General features: G+C 45.7%; 1 protein-coding gene across 4 annotated transcripts in view; it reads left to right on the forward strand.

Annotated features, from left to right (window-relative positions):
• The window catches only part of CLIC5 (chloride intracellular channel 5), a 188,881-nt gene that overhangs the window by 84,806 nt on the left and 83,155 nt on the right, over positions 1-20,920 (forward strand). Inside the window, exon 1 of one of the 4 annotated variants that reach the window (XM_070418483.1) lies at positions 5,460-5,846. The exons of the other annotated variants lie outside the window; for them this stretch is intronic. Coding sequence (XP_070274584.1) covers positions 5,784-5,846 — 63 coding nt within the window. The 5' untranslated portion in view covers positions 5,460-5,783. Of the gene's footprint in view, positions 1-5,459; positions 5,847-20,920 lie in introns of those variants that run through there. 4 annotated transcript variants of the gene reach the window in all.

The raw sequence follows: 20,920 nt of genomic DNA on the forward strand, positions 1-20,920 counted from the left end.
AGAATCTAAGTTTTCATTTCTCTTAGCATAGTCCCCAGGTGATGTTAAATGGGCCGTATGGCAAGTGTACGTTTGATTTCATGCAAAATTGACAAACTGCCGGAATTATACAATTGTGCATTCCTGCCAACTCTGTATGGGAGTTCCATTTGCTCTTCATTCTTGCTTCCACATGGGATTGTCCTGTGTGTATAGTTTAATCTTTCGAATAGGTGTTTGTGGTATCTTTCATTTAATTTGCATTTCTCTAGTGAATAATGATGTTGTTCATCTTTTCGTATACTTATTTGCCATTGGTATGTTCTTTTTTGGTAAGGTGTTCAGCTCTTATGGCTATCTGTAAAAATTGTGTTGCTTGTGTTCTTATTTTTGAGTTGTAACAATTCTTTGTACATTCTGGATACAAGTCATTTATTTCATCCTCTTCTCATTTGTGGAAGAGATTGGATAGAGTTGTGTTTTTTTTTGTTGTTTTTTTTTTGGAATGTTTGGTTGAATTCATTAATGAAGACATTTGGGCTTAAAGTTTTTGGAGTTTTTTTCCTAGGAGAATTTTCAACTGTGTATTTCATATTTTTAGTAGATATAGAACTATTTAGGTTATTTACTACTTCTTGAGTTAATTTTGTTAGTTTGTGTCTTTCAAGATTTGGTCCTTTTCATCTAAGTTTCTAATTTGTCTGCATAGAATTGTCTGTAGTTTTCCTTTATTATCTTTTTATCTTGGTAAATCTATAGAGAAGTTTACCAATCTTAGTGATTTTTTACAATAACCAGCTTCTGTTTCATTGATTTTCTCCATTGTTTCTCTTTTTCCAATTTCATTAATTTCTTTTCTTATATTTATTATTTTATTCCTTCCTGCTTTGGGCTTTAGCTATCTATTATTTCCCTAGTTTCTTAAGATAAGAAGCTTAGATTATTGATTTGAAACTATTTCCCCCCTAAAAACAGCACTTCAAGTATAAATTTCTTTCTAGGCACTCATTAAGGTGCATCCCACAAATTTTGATAAGTTGTATGTTCATTTGCATTCAGTTCCAAATATTTTATAATTTTTTAAATTTCCTAAAACTATTCTCTTGAGACTTTCTTGCTGGCAAATGAATTTCTTAAAGGGTATTAATTTCCAAATATTTAGATGTTTTCCTGAAATTTTTTTATGGGTCGAACTGATTCTATTATGGTTAAAGAACATATTTTGTATGATTTCATTCTTTTAAATATGTTGGTTTTATGATGCATATGCTCTATTTTGGTGAATGTTCCATGTGTACTTGGAAATAGTGTGTATTCTGTTGTTACTTGGGTGGGATAGTCTATGAATGCTCAGTAGGTCAAATTGATTGATAGTATTGTTTAGGTCTTCTATGTTCTTGCTGTTTTGTTTTTTTTCTTTTTTGGCCTACTTGTGCTATCAATTGCTAAGAGAGGAGTGTAGTCTCCAACTATAATTGTGTATTTGTCTCTTTCTTCTTTCACTAATCAGCTCATGCTTCATGCATTTTGAAGCTCTGTTATATATACATATACATTTAGTGTTGCTATATCTTCTCAATGAGTTGACTCTTTGATCATTATGTAATATTCCTTTTTATCTCTGATAGTTTTCTTCTCCTGGATTCTATTTTGTCTGATGTTAATATAGCCACTAATTTTCTTTTGATTAGTGTTTGCATAATATTTCTTTCCCCATCATTTTACTTTTAATTTATCTACATCATTATATTTAAAGTGTAACAACATGTGGTTGGGTCCTGGGTTGTTTTTTTTTATTCAGTCCAACAATCTCCAGCTTTTAATTAATGTGTTTAGTTAGATCATGTTTATTTAGTGTAAGCATTTATATGGTTGGATTTAGACTCACCATTTTATTATCAATTTTCTATTTGCTCTCTTTTCCAAAATATTTTTTATGAAAGTATATTTTCATTTATCAATTGGTTTGTATTATATCTATTTGTATAACTTTTGTAGTTGTTGCTTTAGGTGCTGTGATAATACACATACCTAACTTTTCTCAATCTGCTTAGAGTTCATAATTTACCACTTCAAGTGAAGCATAGAAACCACACAACTATATAAATCTCTTTACCTTAACCCTTTATGTCATATCGTTGAACCTGAATATATTGAATACTATACCCATAAGACAAGTTGTAATTCTTTCAACAATCATTAAAATGTATGGATGTTACATAGACTTGCATGCCATCCTTCATTGGAGCCATGCTAATCTTCTCTGCATTGTTACACAGTGAGCACTGAATATATTTTTGACATGCTTTCCTGGTAAATATTTATTCAAAATTTGCACCAAATTTGTGAAACTATGATTATTAGAAGTACAGTCTATGATCAAGGAAGTGTTTTCTCTGAAGAAATCTAGAATAGATTCTAAGTGGTTAAGCTTTGACATTCAAAGGTGAAAAATGAAGTCTTCTTATCTTGAACTAAAGCAGAATTTAAAACTAGAAATATTTTATGACCAAAGCTGATTTTTTTTTTTTGCAACATGAAGGTTTATAAATTATCAGTTATCTGTAGGGATGTCCACATGGGAAGTATTATCTAAAAATTAAAAAGAAACTTTTCCATTTTCCAATAAGCAGCAGATATTTGGATAAGATGAAATGAAAGCAAACTCTGCTAGGTGTGGGATTAAAAAAGGTAGAGGCCATACCACACATTGTTTAGATCACAGCCAGGAAAGTGATCACACGTGTAAAGCATCTTTCATTCCAACAAAAACCTCTCAGCTATCTTTATACATATAATTTTATTTATCTCTGCCACATTGCTATTGCAAATATTGTCCACACTCCAGACCAGGACAGTGATGAATCTGTGCAGCAGGCAGTGAAGGTACCCGTCTCCCTCTGCAACCTTGTCCTTCCACAGGATGCAGTCATTAGCTCAGAATATACAGCCCTGAAGGTTTCTCTAAGGGCTTGGGTGATGTAAGCCCAAAATCAAGGAGGAGGAGAGAAATGAAGCCTCACCTTGATTAAGCTATTGTGTATTGTGTGAGTTGCCCAGTTGGGCTTGGTGACTGATTCTTCAGTGAGGAGACACAAGTTTATGGGCACACAGCCTGCCATAAAGGGCGGTCAAGATACCTTGCCATCTTCTCTGCCTGTCAGATACCTGACATTCAGGACCGTTTGGCTGAAGTACCTTCTCCTGTAGGAGACCTTTTCCTTCCCCACCCCAGTCATGGTGAATAATCTCACTACATGCTGACTTATGTAACCCCTCCATCTGCCTAATTCATGTGACAGCCTTAGTTCTCCTTTCATGTGACCACTATCCTGAAATGGATTTTAATTTTTATTAAGACAAGGGCAGTGTCTTGTTTCCACAAAGTAACTTGTATGAACTGAGTTTGGGAGAGGCAGTTAGTAGAGTGGCTGAGAGCACAGGCTCAGCCTTCCGGGGTTCAAATTCTGACTTCAGCATTTCCCAGCTGGATGGCTGGGGGCAAGTTACTGAATCATCTATGCATTGGTTTCCCCACTTGTAAAATGGAAATAACAACACTATTGTAAAGATTAAACAAGTTAAGACATGTGGAGTACTTAGTATTTTTTTCCTGATAAATAATCAATACTGTTACTTATTTATTTTACTGTTTTGCTAATCCTCACTCAGGGTATTTTTCCATTGATTTTTTTTTTAAAGATATAGTAGAAGGGAGAGGGAGAGACAGAAAACATCAGTGTGAGAGAGACACATCCATTGGTTGCCTCCCAAACAGGGCTGGGGATTGAACCTGCAACGGAGGTCCGTGCTCTTGACCGGAATCAAACCCGGGACCCTTCAGTCCATGGGCTGAAGCTCTATCCACTGAGCAAAACTGGCTGAGGCAACTATTACTTATTTTTATTGTCAAGTGATTATTTTGTTTAATAAAGCTCTGAAAAAATTTATATTTGTAAGTAAGGCAAGACAGAGCACAAACAGGATTAGCTAACAAGAAGGCAAAGGAAGCAGACAGAATTTGACCAGATTTCAGATGTAAAAGACCTCGTGCTTATTTTTAAAAGAAATGGAGGGTGGCAATGTAAATTGGTACAACCACTTTGGAAAACCACCTGGCCGAATTTACTCAAGAAGCACCTTCTCATGCTCTATAGCAGTGGTTCTCAACCTGTGGGTCGCGACCCCTTTGGGGGTCGAACGACCCTTTCACAGGGGTCGCCTATGACCATCAGAAAACACATATATAATTACATATTGTTTTGTGATTAATCACTATGCTTTCATTATGTTCAATTTGTAACAATGAAATTGGGGGTCACCACAACAGGAGGAACTATATTAAAGGGTTGCAGCATTAGGAAGTTTGAGAACCACTGCTCTATAGCCTAGCAATTCCACTCCTAAGTATGTACCTAACAGAAGAGTGTGCATGTACTCACTGGAGGATATTTGATAGACAGAATGTTGTTGGCAACAGTATCCATGGTAGTCATTAACTGGAAACTATGCAAACGTCCATCAACAGAAGAATGGATAAATATGTTGTGGCTATGAAAATGCGTGATTTACACCTGCACACAGCAGAATAGACGAAGCTCACAAATGTAATGTAAGATTCCAGGCAAAAGTGACCTGTGCTGATACAAATCAGACTAATGGTTGCCCTGGTCAGGGAGGGGGCGGGTGGGGTGGGGGAGAAGAGTTAGAGAGGAGAGACCAGGAGGAACTTCTGGGGGTGTAACTAACATTTTATTTTTTCATCTGATGTTGGTTTTACATGGGTGGGTTCAGACTGTGAAAATTAATTGAACTGCACACTCAGGATATGAGCATTTTTTTTCTAAGTGTATCAGGCTTCATTTAAAGGCAAACAGAAAACAGAAATAAAATAAGAGTAGGGGGGAAAAAAGAATAAAAAGCAAAAGAAGAGAAAAAGAAAGGAAAGAAAGAACAAGCCCAGAAGGTTAAAGACAGGGCTTCTTGGCTGGGCTGCACCTGACCCCGTTGGCTCACGCCGCTACCTTCCAGCCGCTGGTCTCCGCCCCGCCCCCTGACTACCCGCCCAGCAGGAGGGTGGCACATGCCCTGTTTTGGGGTCTTTCCTTCTGTCTCCCGCTCCCCACACCAACTCTCTGTTCTGAGCATTGCTAAGGCAGGGAGGGGCTTTCCCAGGGGGTAACGCTGGTAGTATGTCATCTGAAGGAGGTTAAGCTTCATCATTGAAACTTAAAAGACCTAAAACCATCCCTTCTCTCCCCTTCCTTCTCTTCCCCCTCGTCTCTCACATCCATCTCCCGCCCCCTTTCCCTCTCCTAGGACATCCTTAGTGGCGGCGAACCGGCTGGGTCCACGCCTCGCGCCCGGCGGGGTGGCCTGTCTTGGGGGCGGCCCCGCTGCTCGCGGGGTGCCCCTCCCGCCCCACCGGGGCTGACCCCGCCCCGCGGCCAACGGCTATTTTGGGCGCGTTGGCGGCGGCGGCGGGATCGCTGACAGGCGCGGATCCTGTGACACCTCCCGCAGCCGGCACTTGTTGCTCAGGGACCTGCTGCCATCCCTGCACCTCCCTCTCCCCGTACCCCCTGTCCTCTCCGGGTTTCTCCCCTTTTCACGCGCTCACCCGGGGCTGATTCGCAGGCATCGCGGTCCCGGGCTGGAGACATAGAAAAGGGGGCGAAAACCTACTGGGACGCCGCTCCGAAGGGAGGCCCCCCTGGGCAGGAGCCGGAGCGCAGGGCGCTGGCCCGGGCGCCGCAGGGCTGGCGCCTCCCCGCCCCGGGACGGTGGCCCCGGGCGCCGACGGCATGACGGACTCGGCGACAGCGAACGGGGACGACAGGGACCCCGAGATCGAGCTCTTTGTGAAGGTAGGTCGGCGCCTGGGCGCTCCCGCACCTGCGCTGGCTCACGTGCACCCGCGCGGCTTGCGCCGGGCGCCCGACCCTCCCCGGGGAGCGCAGCCCGGCCCTGGCGGTCCCCTGGGCGGCCTGTCTGCAAGCCCGAGCCTGGCCTCAGGGCTCCCGGGCGGGCGGATGGAGTCGGGTGCGGTCTGGCAGGTGGCTGTCTTCTTGGAGAGTTGGCCGGCAGTTTGTCCGAGCGGCCGCAGGACAGGCGGTCCCCGCTGTGGGTCCAGAGCCCTGCCCGCGGGACGTCGGCTTTTCTTAAGGGGCATCCTCAGGTGTAGGGAGATGGTCAGAACCTGGCTGGACCCGTGAACCTATCTTCTAAAACTATGTGTGTGTGTGCGCAATAAAAGGAAGCATTGGTGGTCATTACCTTTGGCAAAGCAAAAATAACATTTCTTAAAAACCTCTTTCTCTCTATTATTCAGAGCTAAAAGCAAAGCAAACGGAAACAAAAGATGTTTTCTTACGTTGTGCCCTGCAAAGCAGAAAACAAACACTCGCATTTCTCCCAACATTATTATTATTATTATCGTCGTGATCATGATCCTGCAGGGTAGTATCAGGAAACGCTAAGGGTTGGACAAATCCGAAAACGTCCCGGGCAACCTGGGCGGATGGGCGTGAAGGGGTGCAGTGAAAAAATAAACTAGTCGCCTCGCTCCCGAGGCAGAAACAGTGTAACGTCAAAGCGGCTCACTTCATTAGCAACCTGTAGGAGGAAGGATGGAAGCCGCAGCACGTTTCCCGTCCGCCCGCTGGTGTAATAAGAAAGAAACATTTGATCGGTCTTCGGGTGCGACACCGCAGAAGCTGGGAAACCTGAGGCGGCGGGAGAGTTGCCTCCAGGGTGGTGCAGGCAGAGTCGCCAGGGCTGGGGGGAGGGGAAGTGTGCAGGCTGCCTGAGAGCCAAGACCTTTCACAAAGGGGGAAGAAACCCTGCAAATGCAAAGTCTCCCTAGAAATATGCAGATCGGGGAGAAGGCAAGGGTCCCTGAAGTTTAAATGGCATGAGTATTTCCTGGGACCCGGGAAGAAGTCATCTGCCCTAGTTGGCCCAGGTGCTACAAGGGTTTGTTAAATTTTTTCCACTGGGTTTTACATTCTCTCTCTCTCTCTCTCTCTCTCTCTCTCTCTCTCTCTCTCTGTAAAAATTACACCTGTCATTTAGTGATACTTGCTTTTCTCAGCCTATTTCTCTCCCCTCAACTGTGGCTTCTGGTGCCCTCATTTGGTTTCTGGGACCCCTTTGGGTAGGATTTCCAGGACCTCTGGCAGACCCAGGTAAGGAGAGGGGTCGTGTCCCCTGGGAGGCTGAGCCCCGTGGGCCTCAGTGGTGACCTGAGCCTCAGCCTCCAGGCCTGCGGCCTGGGGAGTGAAGAGGGAGGGCTCTCACAAAGCCAGGAGTCTTGCTGCTCTCCTTGAGGAAAGCTATTCTGGGACTTTCTCAGGTTCCCTGGGAGCAGGTAGTTTCACAGCATCAAGTTCCTGAAAGCTATTTGAAACACAAATTGGCTCTTTAGAGCCAAAGAAACCCTGCGCCCCACTCCTAGGTGTGGACACCAAGTCTCCCCGCACCTTTGGAATTTCATGTTGGCAGCTTTGGAGGTTTTCTCCATTTATATAAAAAGCTCACTGCATAGCCCCTGTGCCCCCAGAGAATTCTAAAATGCCTGTGCTGTCATTTGTTTTATTTTCCCCAAAGAAAAGCAATCCATGAGAGCCAGCAGGCCTTCATGGTCAGCTCAAAAATCAGATGGATGCAGGTGTGTTTTTTTTTTCAGGTAGGAAAGCTCTTTTGACATCTCCTTTCAGCTTCTGGTTAGTAGTTATCATTGACAGGGACAAGTAAAGATGGAAATTAATCTGTAATAATAAAAGCATAATATGCTAATTAGACCAGACAACCGAATGACCTTCTGGACATCCTGCTGGACGACCTTCTGGACGAGGCTGGGGCTTCGAGGGCTGAGCCCCTTGCATGGATTTCATGCATCGGGCCTCTAGTTGTGAAATAAGACTCTGGCCGTGGTTTGCACAGTTTCAATGTCCTGATTTACAAAATTAGCCATTTCCAAGTTTGACATTTCTCTTAGCTCTATGATTCCCATAGGAAGAAAGGCTTTCTTGTTGAAGGGGTCAGGTACCTGAGGTGCTTTCTGAAGAGCAGGGTAATTGTCAGCCCTCATTCGAGGATGCCTCCCAGCCAGGCTGGCCTCACCCAGCACGAGTCATGGTATTGCTTATGTTCAACACTCCCACGAAGCAACCCTTCAACCCCGCCTGTCCACTGGGTGTGTCATACAAAACCTCCGTCACCCAGGGAGTTTCAAGGACATACGACTCAGACCCACATCAATTGATCATCATGATCTGTTGCCATTGCAGCTGCTAATAACAATAAAATGAAAAGGCAGTGTTTTAGGACTTATTCACATACTTTATCTCCTTCAATCCCCAGCATCCTTGTTCATGAGCCTTGGTCCACTCATGTGAAAAATGAAGGAAACAAATAAACATGACTCACAGGGCCCTCGGGAGACCTGCTGGTGTCAGCACTCGGTGAGCCGCAGTCTGCTCTCTTGGTAACAACCTCGGGACATAAGAATGATGATTACTTCCGTTTTGTGGTTGAACTACACTTGTGCTCACAGAGGGTACATGAAATGCCCAGAGCAGAGGGTAAAACATCCAGTGCTAGTCCTCAAATCTAGAGGTTCTGACTCTAAATTTCTTACTCTTTTTTTAAACACCCGTATGTCAGCCTTGTACTTTCTTTTGTCAAGTTAGGCTCTCGAGTGCCATCCAAGATAATTATTGATAACTTACTAATCTGTTCCCATGTGGTCATGGGATGCTGTCAAGGGGCCTGGCCATCCCTGCTCTGCACCCCAAAGCTTTCCTTCCCAGGGAACATTCTGATGGTGACTTTTAAGAGATCACCTCCCAATGTGTTTCGTTTCTTCATCTATAATAAGCAAGGTTTGAGGAGATAAGCTCTGATTCTATTGCTCCATAATATCCATGTATGGGGCAGAGGTCTGGAGACACAGGACCCGAGTTCAAGTGTTGTTTCTGCCTCTAGTTAGCTGAGTGACTCTGAACAAATTACTTAACTTCTCCGAGTCTCAATAGTCCCCTCTTAAAACAAAAAGGTGGTTGTGAACAAGGTGACCAACCATACCATTTATTGTCCAAACCAAGATGCTTCTGAGAGTGAAAAGGGGTGCGACCAATAATTAGGCTGGGACAACAGGTGTATTCTGGAATTGATCAGGGCCAATCAGGCTATGTGGCTCCCTGGTTATGAAAATACTGTCACCACAGACTTGCTGTCAGGATTCCACAGCAGCCAGTAGGTGAAAGCGCTTTGTAAATGGAAAATTGTTATAGGCACATGGAAGTGAAATAATGATGTGAATTCCATGGCTCCCAGAACCTTTCTTGATCTGCAGGTCCCTGATTCGCCTTAGGATACAAAAGCCTGGCTCCTTCCTCACTTGCAGGGCTCTTTTGAGAATAACTGAGATTATACGTAGCTTGGACTATGATCATAAAGGGAGGACAGCAGGTTAGAGAATAGATAGCTGGCACTGAGTGTGGTTTATTGAAAGAAAAAAGAGCAAGGAAGTAAAAGCAAAACAGAAAGTGATTTAGAAAGGCAAACACAGGATGTGCTGAGTAGTGAGAGATCAAGGCATCTCTTCCATCTGCATTGACTCGTCCACCCCCAGCCTCACCCCAAGATGTAGAAAGCCACGAAGTGAGGTGCTGATGGTGGACCAATATATACTAATAAAAGAATAATATGCTAATTAGATTGGGAGAACTTCCGGGAGACCTTCCAGACGTCCTTCCGGACAAAGCCATGGTGGCGGAGCCGAGGCAGAGGCAGTTAGGGGTGATCAGGCCAGGAAGGGAGGGCATTTGGGGATGAGCAGGTCGGCAGTGGGAGGCAGTTGGGGGTGCTCAGGCCGGCAGTGGGGGGCAATTGGGGGCAAGCAGACCAGCAGGGGAGCAGTTAGTGGTGCTCAGGCTGGCGGGGGGGGGGGGGGGGGCAGTTGGGTGTGATCAAGCCGGCAAGGGAAGGCAGTTGGTGGTGAGAAGGGCAGCAGGGGGCCAGTTATGGGTGAGCAGGTCAGCAGGCAGAGTGGTTAGGGGCAATCAGGCAGGCAGGCAGGTGAGCGGTTAGGAGTCAGCGGTCCCGGATTCCGAGAGGGATGTCTGACTGCCACAGGGATCAGGCCTAAACTGGCAGTCAGACATCCCCTGAGGGGTCCCAGATTGGAGAGGGTACAAGCTGGGCTGAGGGACACCCCCCCACCAAACACACACACGAATTTCGTTCACCGGGCCACTAGTTTTCTATAAATGTCTCTTGGGGCCGTAGGTGTGGGTTTCTACAGAAACCAATGGTTCTAAACGTTGGCTGCATATTCAAATTGTCTGGGGAAATTTTAAAACTCCTGATGCCACACTGCTCCCCAGGCCAAATATATCAAAGTTCCTGTGGTTGGGACCAAGAAACAATATTTATACCCCCACCCAGGTACAGCTCTACTGGAGAGCTTCTGAGTCATAGTCAGAAGGGATCTGAGAGGCAGGCAGCTTCTGTCACAGCTGAAATAGGTGGGCTGCCTGGTGCAGATTAATGTCCAGAACTTGCAACAACCTCAGGGCATCGTGATCAAGAGAATTGCAGGTAGAGAGCTTGTGCCCAATCAGTGCTCAGCTAACAGATGCTGACAGACAATAAGCCCCCATCCACTGGACTCCAGAACAATCAGTGCCTGGGGTCAAAGAGTCATCCATTCAGCATGAGGGAAAAGAACTGGAGTCCTGCTGATTGTCTGGCAGAATGACTAGTCCTTCCATTTACTGAGTGATCCTAAAGGCTCTGACAGTGGTGCAGGGTCAAGTCAAGTCATGGTGCCCCACGTGTGGTCATTTGACTTCTAGGACAGACAAGAGCCAATCCCGTGGCGCTCCCTCGCAGACCCCTGCGGCCCGCTGGCTGCATGGGCACCTTGGGCAGCTTGCCTAAGCATGGGCTCAGCAGGCTTTGACATTTGCTTCATCACATTAAGCAAATGTTTTTCTTCCTCACCACCTCCACAGGTTTTGATCTGCAGTCCATAATCCGATACACAAATTCATCTTCCCTGCTATGTCAGTGAGTGCGTCTTTTCCTGTTAACACACCCATGGGAGTGCTAGTGTCAGATGTCGGCTGATGCACTTCTCAGGTGCCGTTCAGCAGGTAGTGGGAGTGAGGACTGGGGATCTGTAGATGCTGAAGTGCATGGTCAGTGGTGTCAGCTCCTGATTTCCTATTGACTTTGTATTCATAATCTGAGTGCTTGTTGACTCCACCCAGCAAAGAGCCCAAAGATTTAGACATTCAGGTCAGAAGCTTTTTATTCTTGGTTCCTTTTGAGTTGCTGGGTGCTAGGCCCAAGTTCATGGTGGCAGGAGGTGCAGTGGAAGAGTATCAGGCTGTGGGTTACCTGCTGAGTGGTCTAGGACAGGCTGCTTGGCCTTCCTGGGCCACAGTTTTCTTACCAGTGCAATGGTGATCATGGCAGTACTTATAACATGGGGTTGGTGTGAGCACTGAATGAACTGTGTATGAGTCTGGGGTATAAGTAAAGCCCCCTCTGAAGGCCCAGTATAGCCCAAATGGTGAGAAGCTAACCCCTTGAGCTTCCCTCCCTTGATGTGTTGGAGAAGTCAGATTCAGTCCTGGCTGCTGCTGCCTCATTGCTGGAGCCAGGACACAGACACTGGGAGCTGGAGCACAGTGACGCCATCCCTGGATCAGTCTGCCTCTGATGGGGCTGCTGCTCAGAGAGCTGGAGAACATAACAGATTCTCAATACCTGCTGTCATTTAAAACGATTACCAAGGAGGCATCCTCGGTTGTCTTTGTAATCAAGGCTGGGGATGAGAAATAGTGAAGAAGCCAAGTGGTCAAGCAGGGGTTTCCTGAAAATGTGAGTCAGTGTAGGGGTCCTCCCACCCAGGGGCACCAGAGATCTGCCCCTGCGGGTGTTCTGAGGGGTCAGCTCCAGCTACTGGGAGCACTTCTCAGCCAGCCCGTGAGTGAGAATCTACTTTGGAAACTCACATATTTACTCAAGGAATATCTTAGCTCTGAACTGTGAAATTCTTTGAAGATAAGTCAGATAGTCTGCTGTCAGAACTGAAATGAATCTTTTCTGGGAAAAAGAAATGGAATTTTTAACTCTAGATGCACCCGTAGCTCTGCCAGTCTTTGGTCTGTATTTACTGTGCATTCAGGTTGAACCACGGTGAGGCCAATGGTGTTCAGCCTTGTGGCGTGGAAAAGTCACTGCCAAGCTCTTCACATGGACCTGACTCAGGAGGTCTGGGTGAGGCCCAGGCATCTGTACCCTTACAAAACTACCCCTAGGTGATTTGGGGATTCATCAAAGACTGAGAACCTTTGGCCTGGACCATGGGTGAATAGGGCTGAACTACCCAGTAGGGCACCCAAAGGGCAAGATGAAATTCAGTCCCCATTGGAATCATGCATTTCATAGCATGGAGGAGGCTGAGACAAAGATGCTGGTAGCATGAATCACCCCAGATTACCCACAAATAAACCAGGAAAGGGAGGAAAGGAATGCTTTTGACCTTTCTTTTATAACTTGACTTTATGCCTTTGTAATTTTTTTATGACATGGGAGTGACAAGTAATTTTAAAAGCTAGGCATGAAGGAAATGTTAGTAAGATAAAGAATTTCTGGAATTAAGGGATTACAATCAATCAATCAGTCCGTTGGCCAATTTACAAACATGTGTATGAAGCCACCCACTCTGAGAAACTGAAAGCTGGAAGCAGAGAGGGGAGATCTAGGAAGATGGGGTCCATAATCTTGCAGCCAAGAATCAAAAATGCAAGGAAGCCTCAGAGCCACATGCCTGGCAGGACATGAAATGAAGGGTTCAAATGAGGGGACCAATGTGGCTAGAATGAGGTATCTAGGCCTACTCTGGAGGGGGTGGCGGGGGGAGGCAGGGCGAGGCAGGACCTGCGTTGTACTTTTAAAAATTATTAGGATGCACAGAGTAGCTAGGAGTGGGTAACAGGTCAAGTCCAGCAACAGTATGGCAGTGAGGATGTTCAGGGCCCAGTGGCTATACAAAGTTGGCTGAAGAGAATGGTATATGGAAAGTGCAGTTGAAAACAAGATTAACTAACACACACACACACACACACACAAAACAGCAAACAGTGAGAATGGTTTTGAATGGCAGGCAGTGGTTTTTGCCCCCTTGTGAGTAATGGGGAGTAAGTAACTAAGTTTTTACACAGAATAGGAGCTTGATTTTGTCCCTGCTTAGAAAGGTCCATATGCTGCGTTGCTTGATGTGGTGAGAAGACTGATGAACTCAAAGTAAGAAGACCTGGATTCCAGATCTGTATCTGCCACCCATTGTTGGTGTGAAACTTCTTCAAGTTTCCTCTTCTGTAAAATGGGACCAGCAATCATACCATCATAGAATTTCTGATTTGGGAAAATCTCTTAGAAGTCATCTAGTCTGGCCCCCTCTTATCAGAAAAATTCACAATCTAACGCTTCGGGATGCATGCTGCCAATGGATTGAAGGAGGAAGAGTGAGATAAAATGTGAGCTGCTGCTGTTTTTGTCCTTACTCTTATGATTGTGTTCATTGTGACCACGTTGGGATACAGAGACCTTGAGGCAGAGCCTATGAGGAGGATTCTTCATGTTCCTGCCAGGAGGTGATAATAAGCCTAAACTAGGGCTGAAAGGAACAGCATGCTTTGAAAAGGGTGATGTGAACACAAAATTGGGCACAGGCCTTGGAAGAAATATGTACACCTATAATTTCTGGTAATTCACCTCGGGAGAGACTGGTTTCCATATTTGGAATGGTGACACCCTTGATGGGGCTTGCCCATTATTTTGCCATATACTAGTAAAATGTTGTAAATGGGTTGAGTGCAGATAAACTAATTGAGCTTGAGCTTTCTGTTTCCTTTTAATCATGAATCCCTAGGACTGATAGAAATAGAGCCATGACGAAGGGACTTGTCATTAATGAGGAGAATATGGTTTTAGAACTGTTTTGTTCGAGGTGATGACAGACCAGGCAAGCACAGATGTCCTTCACAGTGCTGGGAAATCAGAATGAAGAATGAGGGGAAGGTCAAGACTAGGAATGTGGGTTTGAACTTCTGCTTAGAGCAGAATACATTGAAGGAATAACTTCCCTGAAGGAGGGAGTGTGGAGAAGGGGTAAAGAAATAAGGGCTGCACTTTAGAAAAGGCCCGTTTGAGGGGAGGAATGAGGCATAAGCTGAGTTAGCCAAGGTGATGGAAAAGGTAGGAAATAAATGTAACATCCCAGAGGAAGGGAACTCTGTGGACAATGGCTCATGTAGAAGCAAGAAATGGCCGGATGTGTACGGAAGAACCAAGTGTTCTGCTTGGCTGTGGCAAAGAGAGTGTGAAGGGATGTTGGGAAGGTGGACAGGAATATAAGTTAGGGTTGGATCGTGAGGCACCTCTCATGGAAGGCTGAGCGATTTGGAACTTTTATTTATAATGTAGAAGACTGCACGTGCTACCACGTGCCTGTGGACAATGCAATTATGTTTTAGAAATGAGGAAGTGCGTACTTACCTAAGGATAGTGTGCCTGGTGCTGCTGCATCAGTGTATCAGAAGTATTATGAAGTGAGAGGTCTCAAAGTGTGTCTCGGGTCCCCTACAGGCTGTGGTGTTTACAAGTTTTGTGCTGGTTACTCTGCACCCCACATCAACCCCTAGGACCTTTAAAAGGATTTCCCCACTTCTGGTTATTCTATAGTAAGGGGGAAAGAAACAAGCACCACTGAAGGAAAAGCACTAAAGGTGAAAGGGAGCATGTGTAGTGAATGGAGACCAACTGAGAACCCATTGCTTAGAATGAAGAAGAAGTGAAAACCATTGTTCCAGTTACGATCTTTTAAAAATCCAATTTGGGAAGTTGTCATGGCAACAGATAGTGGTTTCTTGACTCAGCCCAAGGCTCCTCTCCCCTCAATGCAGGCCTCTTCTTCCTAATTCTATCAGTGAGCAGAGACCCAGTAAACACAGCAGGAGGGGGTGGGCAATCTCACCTGCCTTTTATTCATTTGGGTCCTGTGGCATTTTACAGTCATATCATAAATCTAGGACCCACAGTGTCTTTATAATTTGCCTGTGGTCCTTTATCACAAACACCTCAGGTTTGTTCCTGTGGGGATAAAGGGTTCTGGACAGGGCTTGACCAGAGGACTCCAGGAGAGGAGAGCCACTTGGGAAAGCTCTGTGGCCTCTCCTGTTTTGGGGACTTCATGAGTATAACAGAGATCTGATCTGTCTAGCAGTATTATTATGTGTCAAATAAGATAAGAAACTCAAACCCCTTTTGTAAACTCGAGTTTTCATTGTTCAAGAGTAAGGCATTGTGTTGGTCAGTATACGCCCCACTGCTAAAACCACAGTCCATGAACTTGTTCATATAATACCCAATGCCATGTTTGATGAATTGTCTTCCCTGCTCAGCCTCCTCCCTCTTCATATCCTGCCACACCCGAGGGCTGCCAACTTCTCTGATGGCCTCTGCATTGGGCAGCACAGGTGGCATACCCAAATGGGGATCACATGGCAGGTGTGCATGGTCCCTGCCTGGAAATGGCCAGATTCCTCCCAACCACTTTCCATAGTCCAGACCTCAAGTGCCATCTAGTTGCCTTCCCAGAATAAAAAAAGGGGAAGCAGGTTTGACAAACAGCAAACCTGTCTCTTCCATAGAAATGATTTATTTCCTTGCTTCCTCTCCTCTTTACTCTCTAAGAGGTCATCCTGCCTAGAGCCCCTCTCACCTCTCATCCACCATGTTTGATACCATTGACTTAATCTTCCTAGAATACTGTCTTTATCACACCCACTCCTTTACCTGCTACATCAAGTTCAACTGCTTCCACCTGATATTGAAGACACTCCAACTAGGCCTTCATTCCCTTCCCTCACCTTACTTTGTATTCTCTTAAAATGGTTCCTTAGGGGTCCGTAGAGTTTTTGGAGCATCTTTGAGTCTCTTGGTTTTATCTTCACACAGTCCCTTTGAGGGAGGAAGAGATTTAACCCTCATCACAGACAAGGTAACCTGCTGGGGCCTGTGCACTGTGTTGCTCTGCATAAGCTGAGGGAGAAACCCGGGGATCCTGACTCCAGCCGTTGGCAGTCTTCACCAGATCAGGGTTTTGCTGCTTGACATGATCTCACCAACCACCTGGACCACTTTCCAAATTCCAGCACCAACTTTTGAATCAGAGTCTTCAGGCGAGGGTCCCAGATGTCTGTAATTAACCAGAGCCCCGTGACTACTGCATGGTCCATTAAGGGAACACTGCTCATAATCTAACAAAGGTCCATGTGAATAGCTAAACCCAGAGAGGTGAGTCTAACGGTGGAAATTTCCGTTTAAATGGTGCAAATGTGGGAGAGAACTTTGAGGGGCGGTGGGCCTTCCAGATGCTCATAGGTCACCCCAATGAGCATAGTATTCCAGACTTCCTAAAAAGTGGTCCTTGACTTTAGAATCCGCTCCATGACCTATGGAATTATAAAAACAGTCACGGAGTCATGGGGTTTTTGGTAGTTGGTTGTTTTTTTTGTTGTTTGTTTTGGGTTGTTTTTTTTGTTGTTTTTTTTGGCACAGCTGCTTATCCCATCCCTCGAGTATCTGGTGCTTGAAGTGGAAAGTGTTGGGAAAGAGATTGGGTGATGGCAGGGGATAAAAGGGTAGGAGAGGCAGAGGGGAACTGACTTGCCTTACAAAGTAGAGGAAGTCGTCCTCATTCTTTAGTCCTTGCGGGACTCTGCAGGCTGGGATGGCCGGAGAATGGATTTATAACTGAATACTAATAGCTGTGGCTATGTGATGTTCTGAACACCTTACTCACATTGACTCCTTGAATTCTGTGGTAGGTCCTGTTATTACTCCCAAGTTACAGATGAGGAAACTGAAGCTCAGAGAGGCAGGGTCCTCTGACCTAGGCCACAGAGCTGGGACCTGGTAAGACCAGGTTTCAGACCCCAGGCTGGGGCATCAGCTCTGTCCTCTCTGCTGCCTTGATTCACCCAGACCCTCCCAGCTGTGCAAGGAGAAAATATTCTTCCTGAAGCCAAAGACTTTTTTTAAATTGCCAATAGAGCTTTGCCCTTTTCTTTCATTCTCCATCGGTCACAACGAATAGGCTAAGGTCAAGGCTGATCTCTATGCTTAAGCAAAGCCAGACAATTACCAGGTAGGGAGTTAGCGCTACAGAAAGACCCCACTCTTTTCAAGTCTCCTTCCGACTTCCTGCCACAGTAACAACAATTTCCACCCATTGGTCGACCCATTTGTTTTAGGTCATGTCCCCCAGAGGTCCTTTTAAAAAAATATGTGTTACTCTGAATGAGCTACGCATGGACATGATAGCCCAGATGTCATACCAGCTAGGATTGCGATATCAGGCCAGGAAGCAGGAGGGAAAGAAATAAAGGGAGGGGGAGAGAAACACCAGGAGTGCTGCATGCCACTGGGGTACTGCCTGTACTGTACTCGATGTCTGTCAGCACCCTGATCCGGTAAAGACTGCCAAGGCCTGGAGTCAGGATCCCCGGGTTTCTCCCTTGGGTGTGGCAGGGTGTTTAGTCCTTCTGCACTGAATACTTCCTCTACTTGAGAAGTCACGTCAGTTCCCCTCTGTATCTCCGACCCTTTTATCCCCTGGGAAGGGAGTGACAGTAGAACTTGCTGTGTGATGTGGGGGTGGCAGGCTTCTTTTGAAGGGCTGTCTTTCCATGGCCCCAGGATTCTAGGCTAGACTTCGAAACTCATCTTTGCATGGATGGAGGCCTTGGCTTGAAAGAAACCTGTGCTTATTCCAATTAGTCCTTCTGCACTGCTAAGAACTGGACTCATTTACAGACACATGGAGAGTCCCACAGTAAAACAACAACATCAGAACAGTATTCCAGAGCACGATGAAGGTGAAAAACTATCAATTGAAAGAAAACTAACAATTTTACTTTAGGATTTCACTGGATTCCATTGAATCTTCATGGGATTTTAGTAGCTTCCAAGGAGCCTGCTATAGGGCATTAAAGCCCAGAGAAGTTAGCTGTTATAATGCCAGAGAGAAGCCTGAGGTTCACGCTGAGAGCCCAGCCTCCCTGATGCTAGGTCTTTCTGAATCATTCTGAGACAAGTGGCATACTCAAATGTAGCAAGCCTATGGGAGGCATTATAATACCATTATTTGAGTATCTGCTCTGTTCTAGACATTATGCTAGTCACTCTATTTAATTCACTACCCCTAATGCCACAATGCCATGGGATAGGTATATTGTGACTGATTTACAGATGAGAAATCTGGTGCTTGGAAAGGTCCTGTGGAAAATGGTAGAGTTGGGATTCAAACTCAATTCTGGCTGATTCCAAGACCACATCTTTTAATGTATGTTAATAATTGAACATAAAATTAAAGTCAAAGTTGCTTGAAATATACTTGTCTGTATGGCAATTATTTATTGAGGTCTACCAGGTGCCAGACCCTGAGCTGGGTGGGAATCAGGTGCACAGAACAGACACAGCTGGGTCCTGACTGAACCTGCAGCCTGAGTGTGGGAGGGGAAGGGCAACCATTGGACAGGCAGAAGGACTGTGACCCAAGGGCATGTATGAAGCTATGGAAGCTTGGAGCCATGGTACCTGATCCCGGGAAGGCACTGAACAGTGTTCTGTGCAGCACAGGCAAGGAAGGCACTTGGGATTCAATTCAGGGGTGGGACGTGAGGGGAGAGTCCTGGCTAAGCTGTGGCAGAGAAGGGGAAGGGAGCCACCTACCTCTTCCCCCAACAGACCTGTTGCCATGGCAGATTCTGGAGGGAGCAGATGAAGGGACCCCAGGTTCTCCATCCCTATCAGGACCCCAGGAGCTTCTCCTGACCAGGAGAATAAGGGCAACCCTAGAGAAAAACCATGGACTATCCCTTCTGGCCCCTCCCCCACCTTAGGTCACTTTAAAAAGCTATTTGAACCTTATCTAGGCCTAATACCCTTCAGAAAACATTTTTCTACCTGTGTGCCAAGAATTACTCTATCATGGGCGAGGTACCTTTCATTCCAGAGTGGGAGATAAACGGCTCTCAGTGGGAACGCCTGGCTGGTTAACACTTTGCAGTGATGGAGAACTGCCCAGTGTGTCATCAGACATCAGTCAGAAGGGAAAGGAGTGGTTATCAGATGTGCCTCATTGATGAAGGCTTTGACGTGGGAAAAGGATGGCCTACAGGAGCTGAAAAAAGAGGCGGGGATGGAAGATAAAGGTCCCCAGGCTTGGTGCTGATTTCCTTCAGTGGTTCAGCAAATAGGACAGGAATCAACTGGCCATGGGGACCTCAACGTCACAGATTACATGGATCCACTCCTCATGACGGGCTGCTTCCTATAGGGCAGCATGTGTGCCATAATTTTATTATTTATATATATATATATATATTAGAGGCCCAATGCACAAAATTCGTGCACGAGGCTCAGCCCTCGCAGACCTGGCTGTCTCAGCTGGTCCTCACAGCCTCGGCCAGCCCTCACAGCCCCAGCTTAGTCTGGAAGGTTGTCCGGATGGTCATCTGGAAGGTCATCCAGACAGTCGTTCTGCTGTTTGGTCTAATTAGCATATTAGCTCTTTATTATATAGAATTTACTATTTGTATATATTATTGGTATATATTCTACATACCAATTAGATATACTTTATACATCTACTCTTCTCCAGAGATTTGAGATCCAAGACTGAAATGCCTATATCCATATAGCGTTTGGCATACACTGTATACTCAATCAAATTGCTATATAATTCCACACATATCTTTGCATTTCTTTCATAGTCACTCAGTATTTGTTAAGTAACAGAGCAATACAGTGGAACTCAGGAACTTGTCTTTTGCTCTGCTTCCTGTCGTTCTATTATTGTGGACTAGTCATTTGGATTTCTTCATCTTCAAAATAAGGGGATTGGATGAAATAGCTGAGGTCTTGATTCTTTGATTGCACTGTGTACTGAGCCCTGTGTGAGGCCCTGTGGGACATTCCAGAAGGACTCTCTCAGGCACTTTACCATCTACTTGGTAAGGGTCTTGGAGCTCCTGTAACCTAGGGGCCAACAAACTTTTTTATAAAGGGTCACACAGAAAACACTTTCAGCTTTGAGGTCCATGCAGTAATTGTCCCAACTACCCAACTGTGTCAATTGTAGCATGAAAGCAGCCACAGACAATACGTAAACAATGGGCATGCTTGTGTTCTAATTAAACTTTATTTACAAAAATAGTCAGCAGGTGCCCAACTGACAAGGAATTGAACTAAATTTGGTGTGGTGCCCAGAGCTGTGGGCTTGGCCTTCTCCATGAATGATGATGAGGTTGGACAGGATGCCTTTGCTGGAGGTGGCCATCATCACCATGGCTGTCCATTCCAGGAAGCATTGAGAGCCTGTGACCCCAAGGTTGAGTTGTAAGACTCAACATCTAGGAGAATATTCCTATGTGAATCCAAATGACTAATATTCCTATCCTGCATGTGATGAAATATTCACCGAGCCTAATGCTATGGACTTCGTTGCCAGACCCATGGAAAGGTGTCGGCGGTCATGCACTCAGGTTCTTGTGTGTAGAGCTGGCCATGGACAGAACTCATTACCAGCTCCCACCCTTTCATTCTTCTTTCTTGCTTCCCTTGCACTCGGGTTGTGGCTCTGTCCAGCGATCCCCCTTGACGTGTACCGCTTGGCATGGCTCCCTCCGAGACGTGCTGCTGACATAGGCTGCTTCTCTGGGCAGTACCCTGACGTCAATGTGCTGGGCCTCAGCCACCTGGCAGTGGGGAGGTGCAGTAGGGTCCGCCCAGGGATGTCACCTGGGAAAACATGACGATGACCTCATTTCCGAACCAATTTCACATACCAGGTGAG

The sequence above is a fragment of the Myotis yumanensis genome, unplaced genomic scaffold (genome assembly GCF_028538775.1).
Source record: "Myotis yumanensis isolate MYYU_CA2020_CCGP unplaced genomic scaffold, mMyoYum1.0.hap1 SCAF_6, whole genome shotgun sequence".
Taxonomy (NCBI): Eukaryota; Metazoa; Chordata; class Mammalia; order Chiroptera; family Vespertilionidae; genus Myotis; species Myotis yumanensis.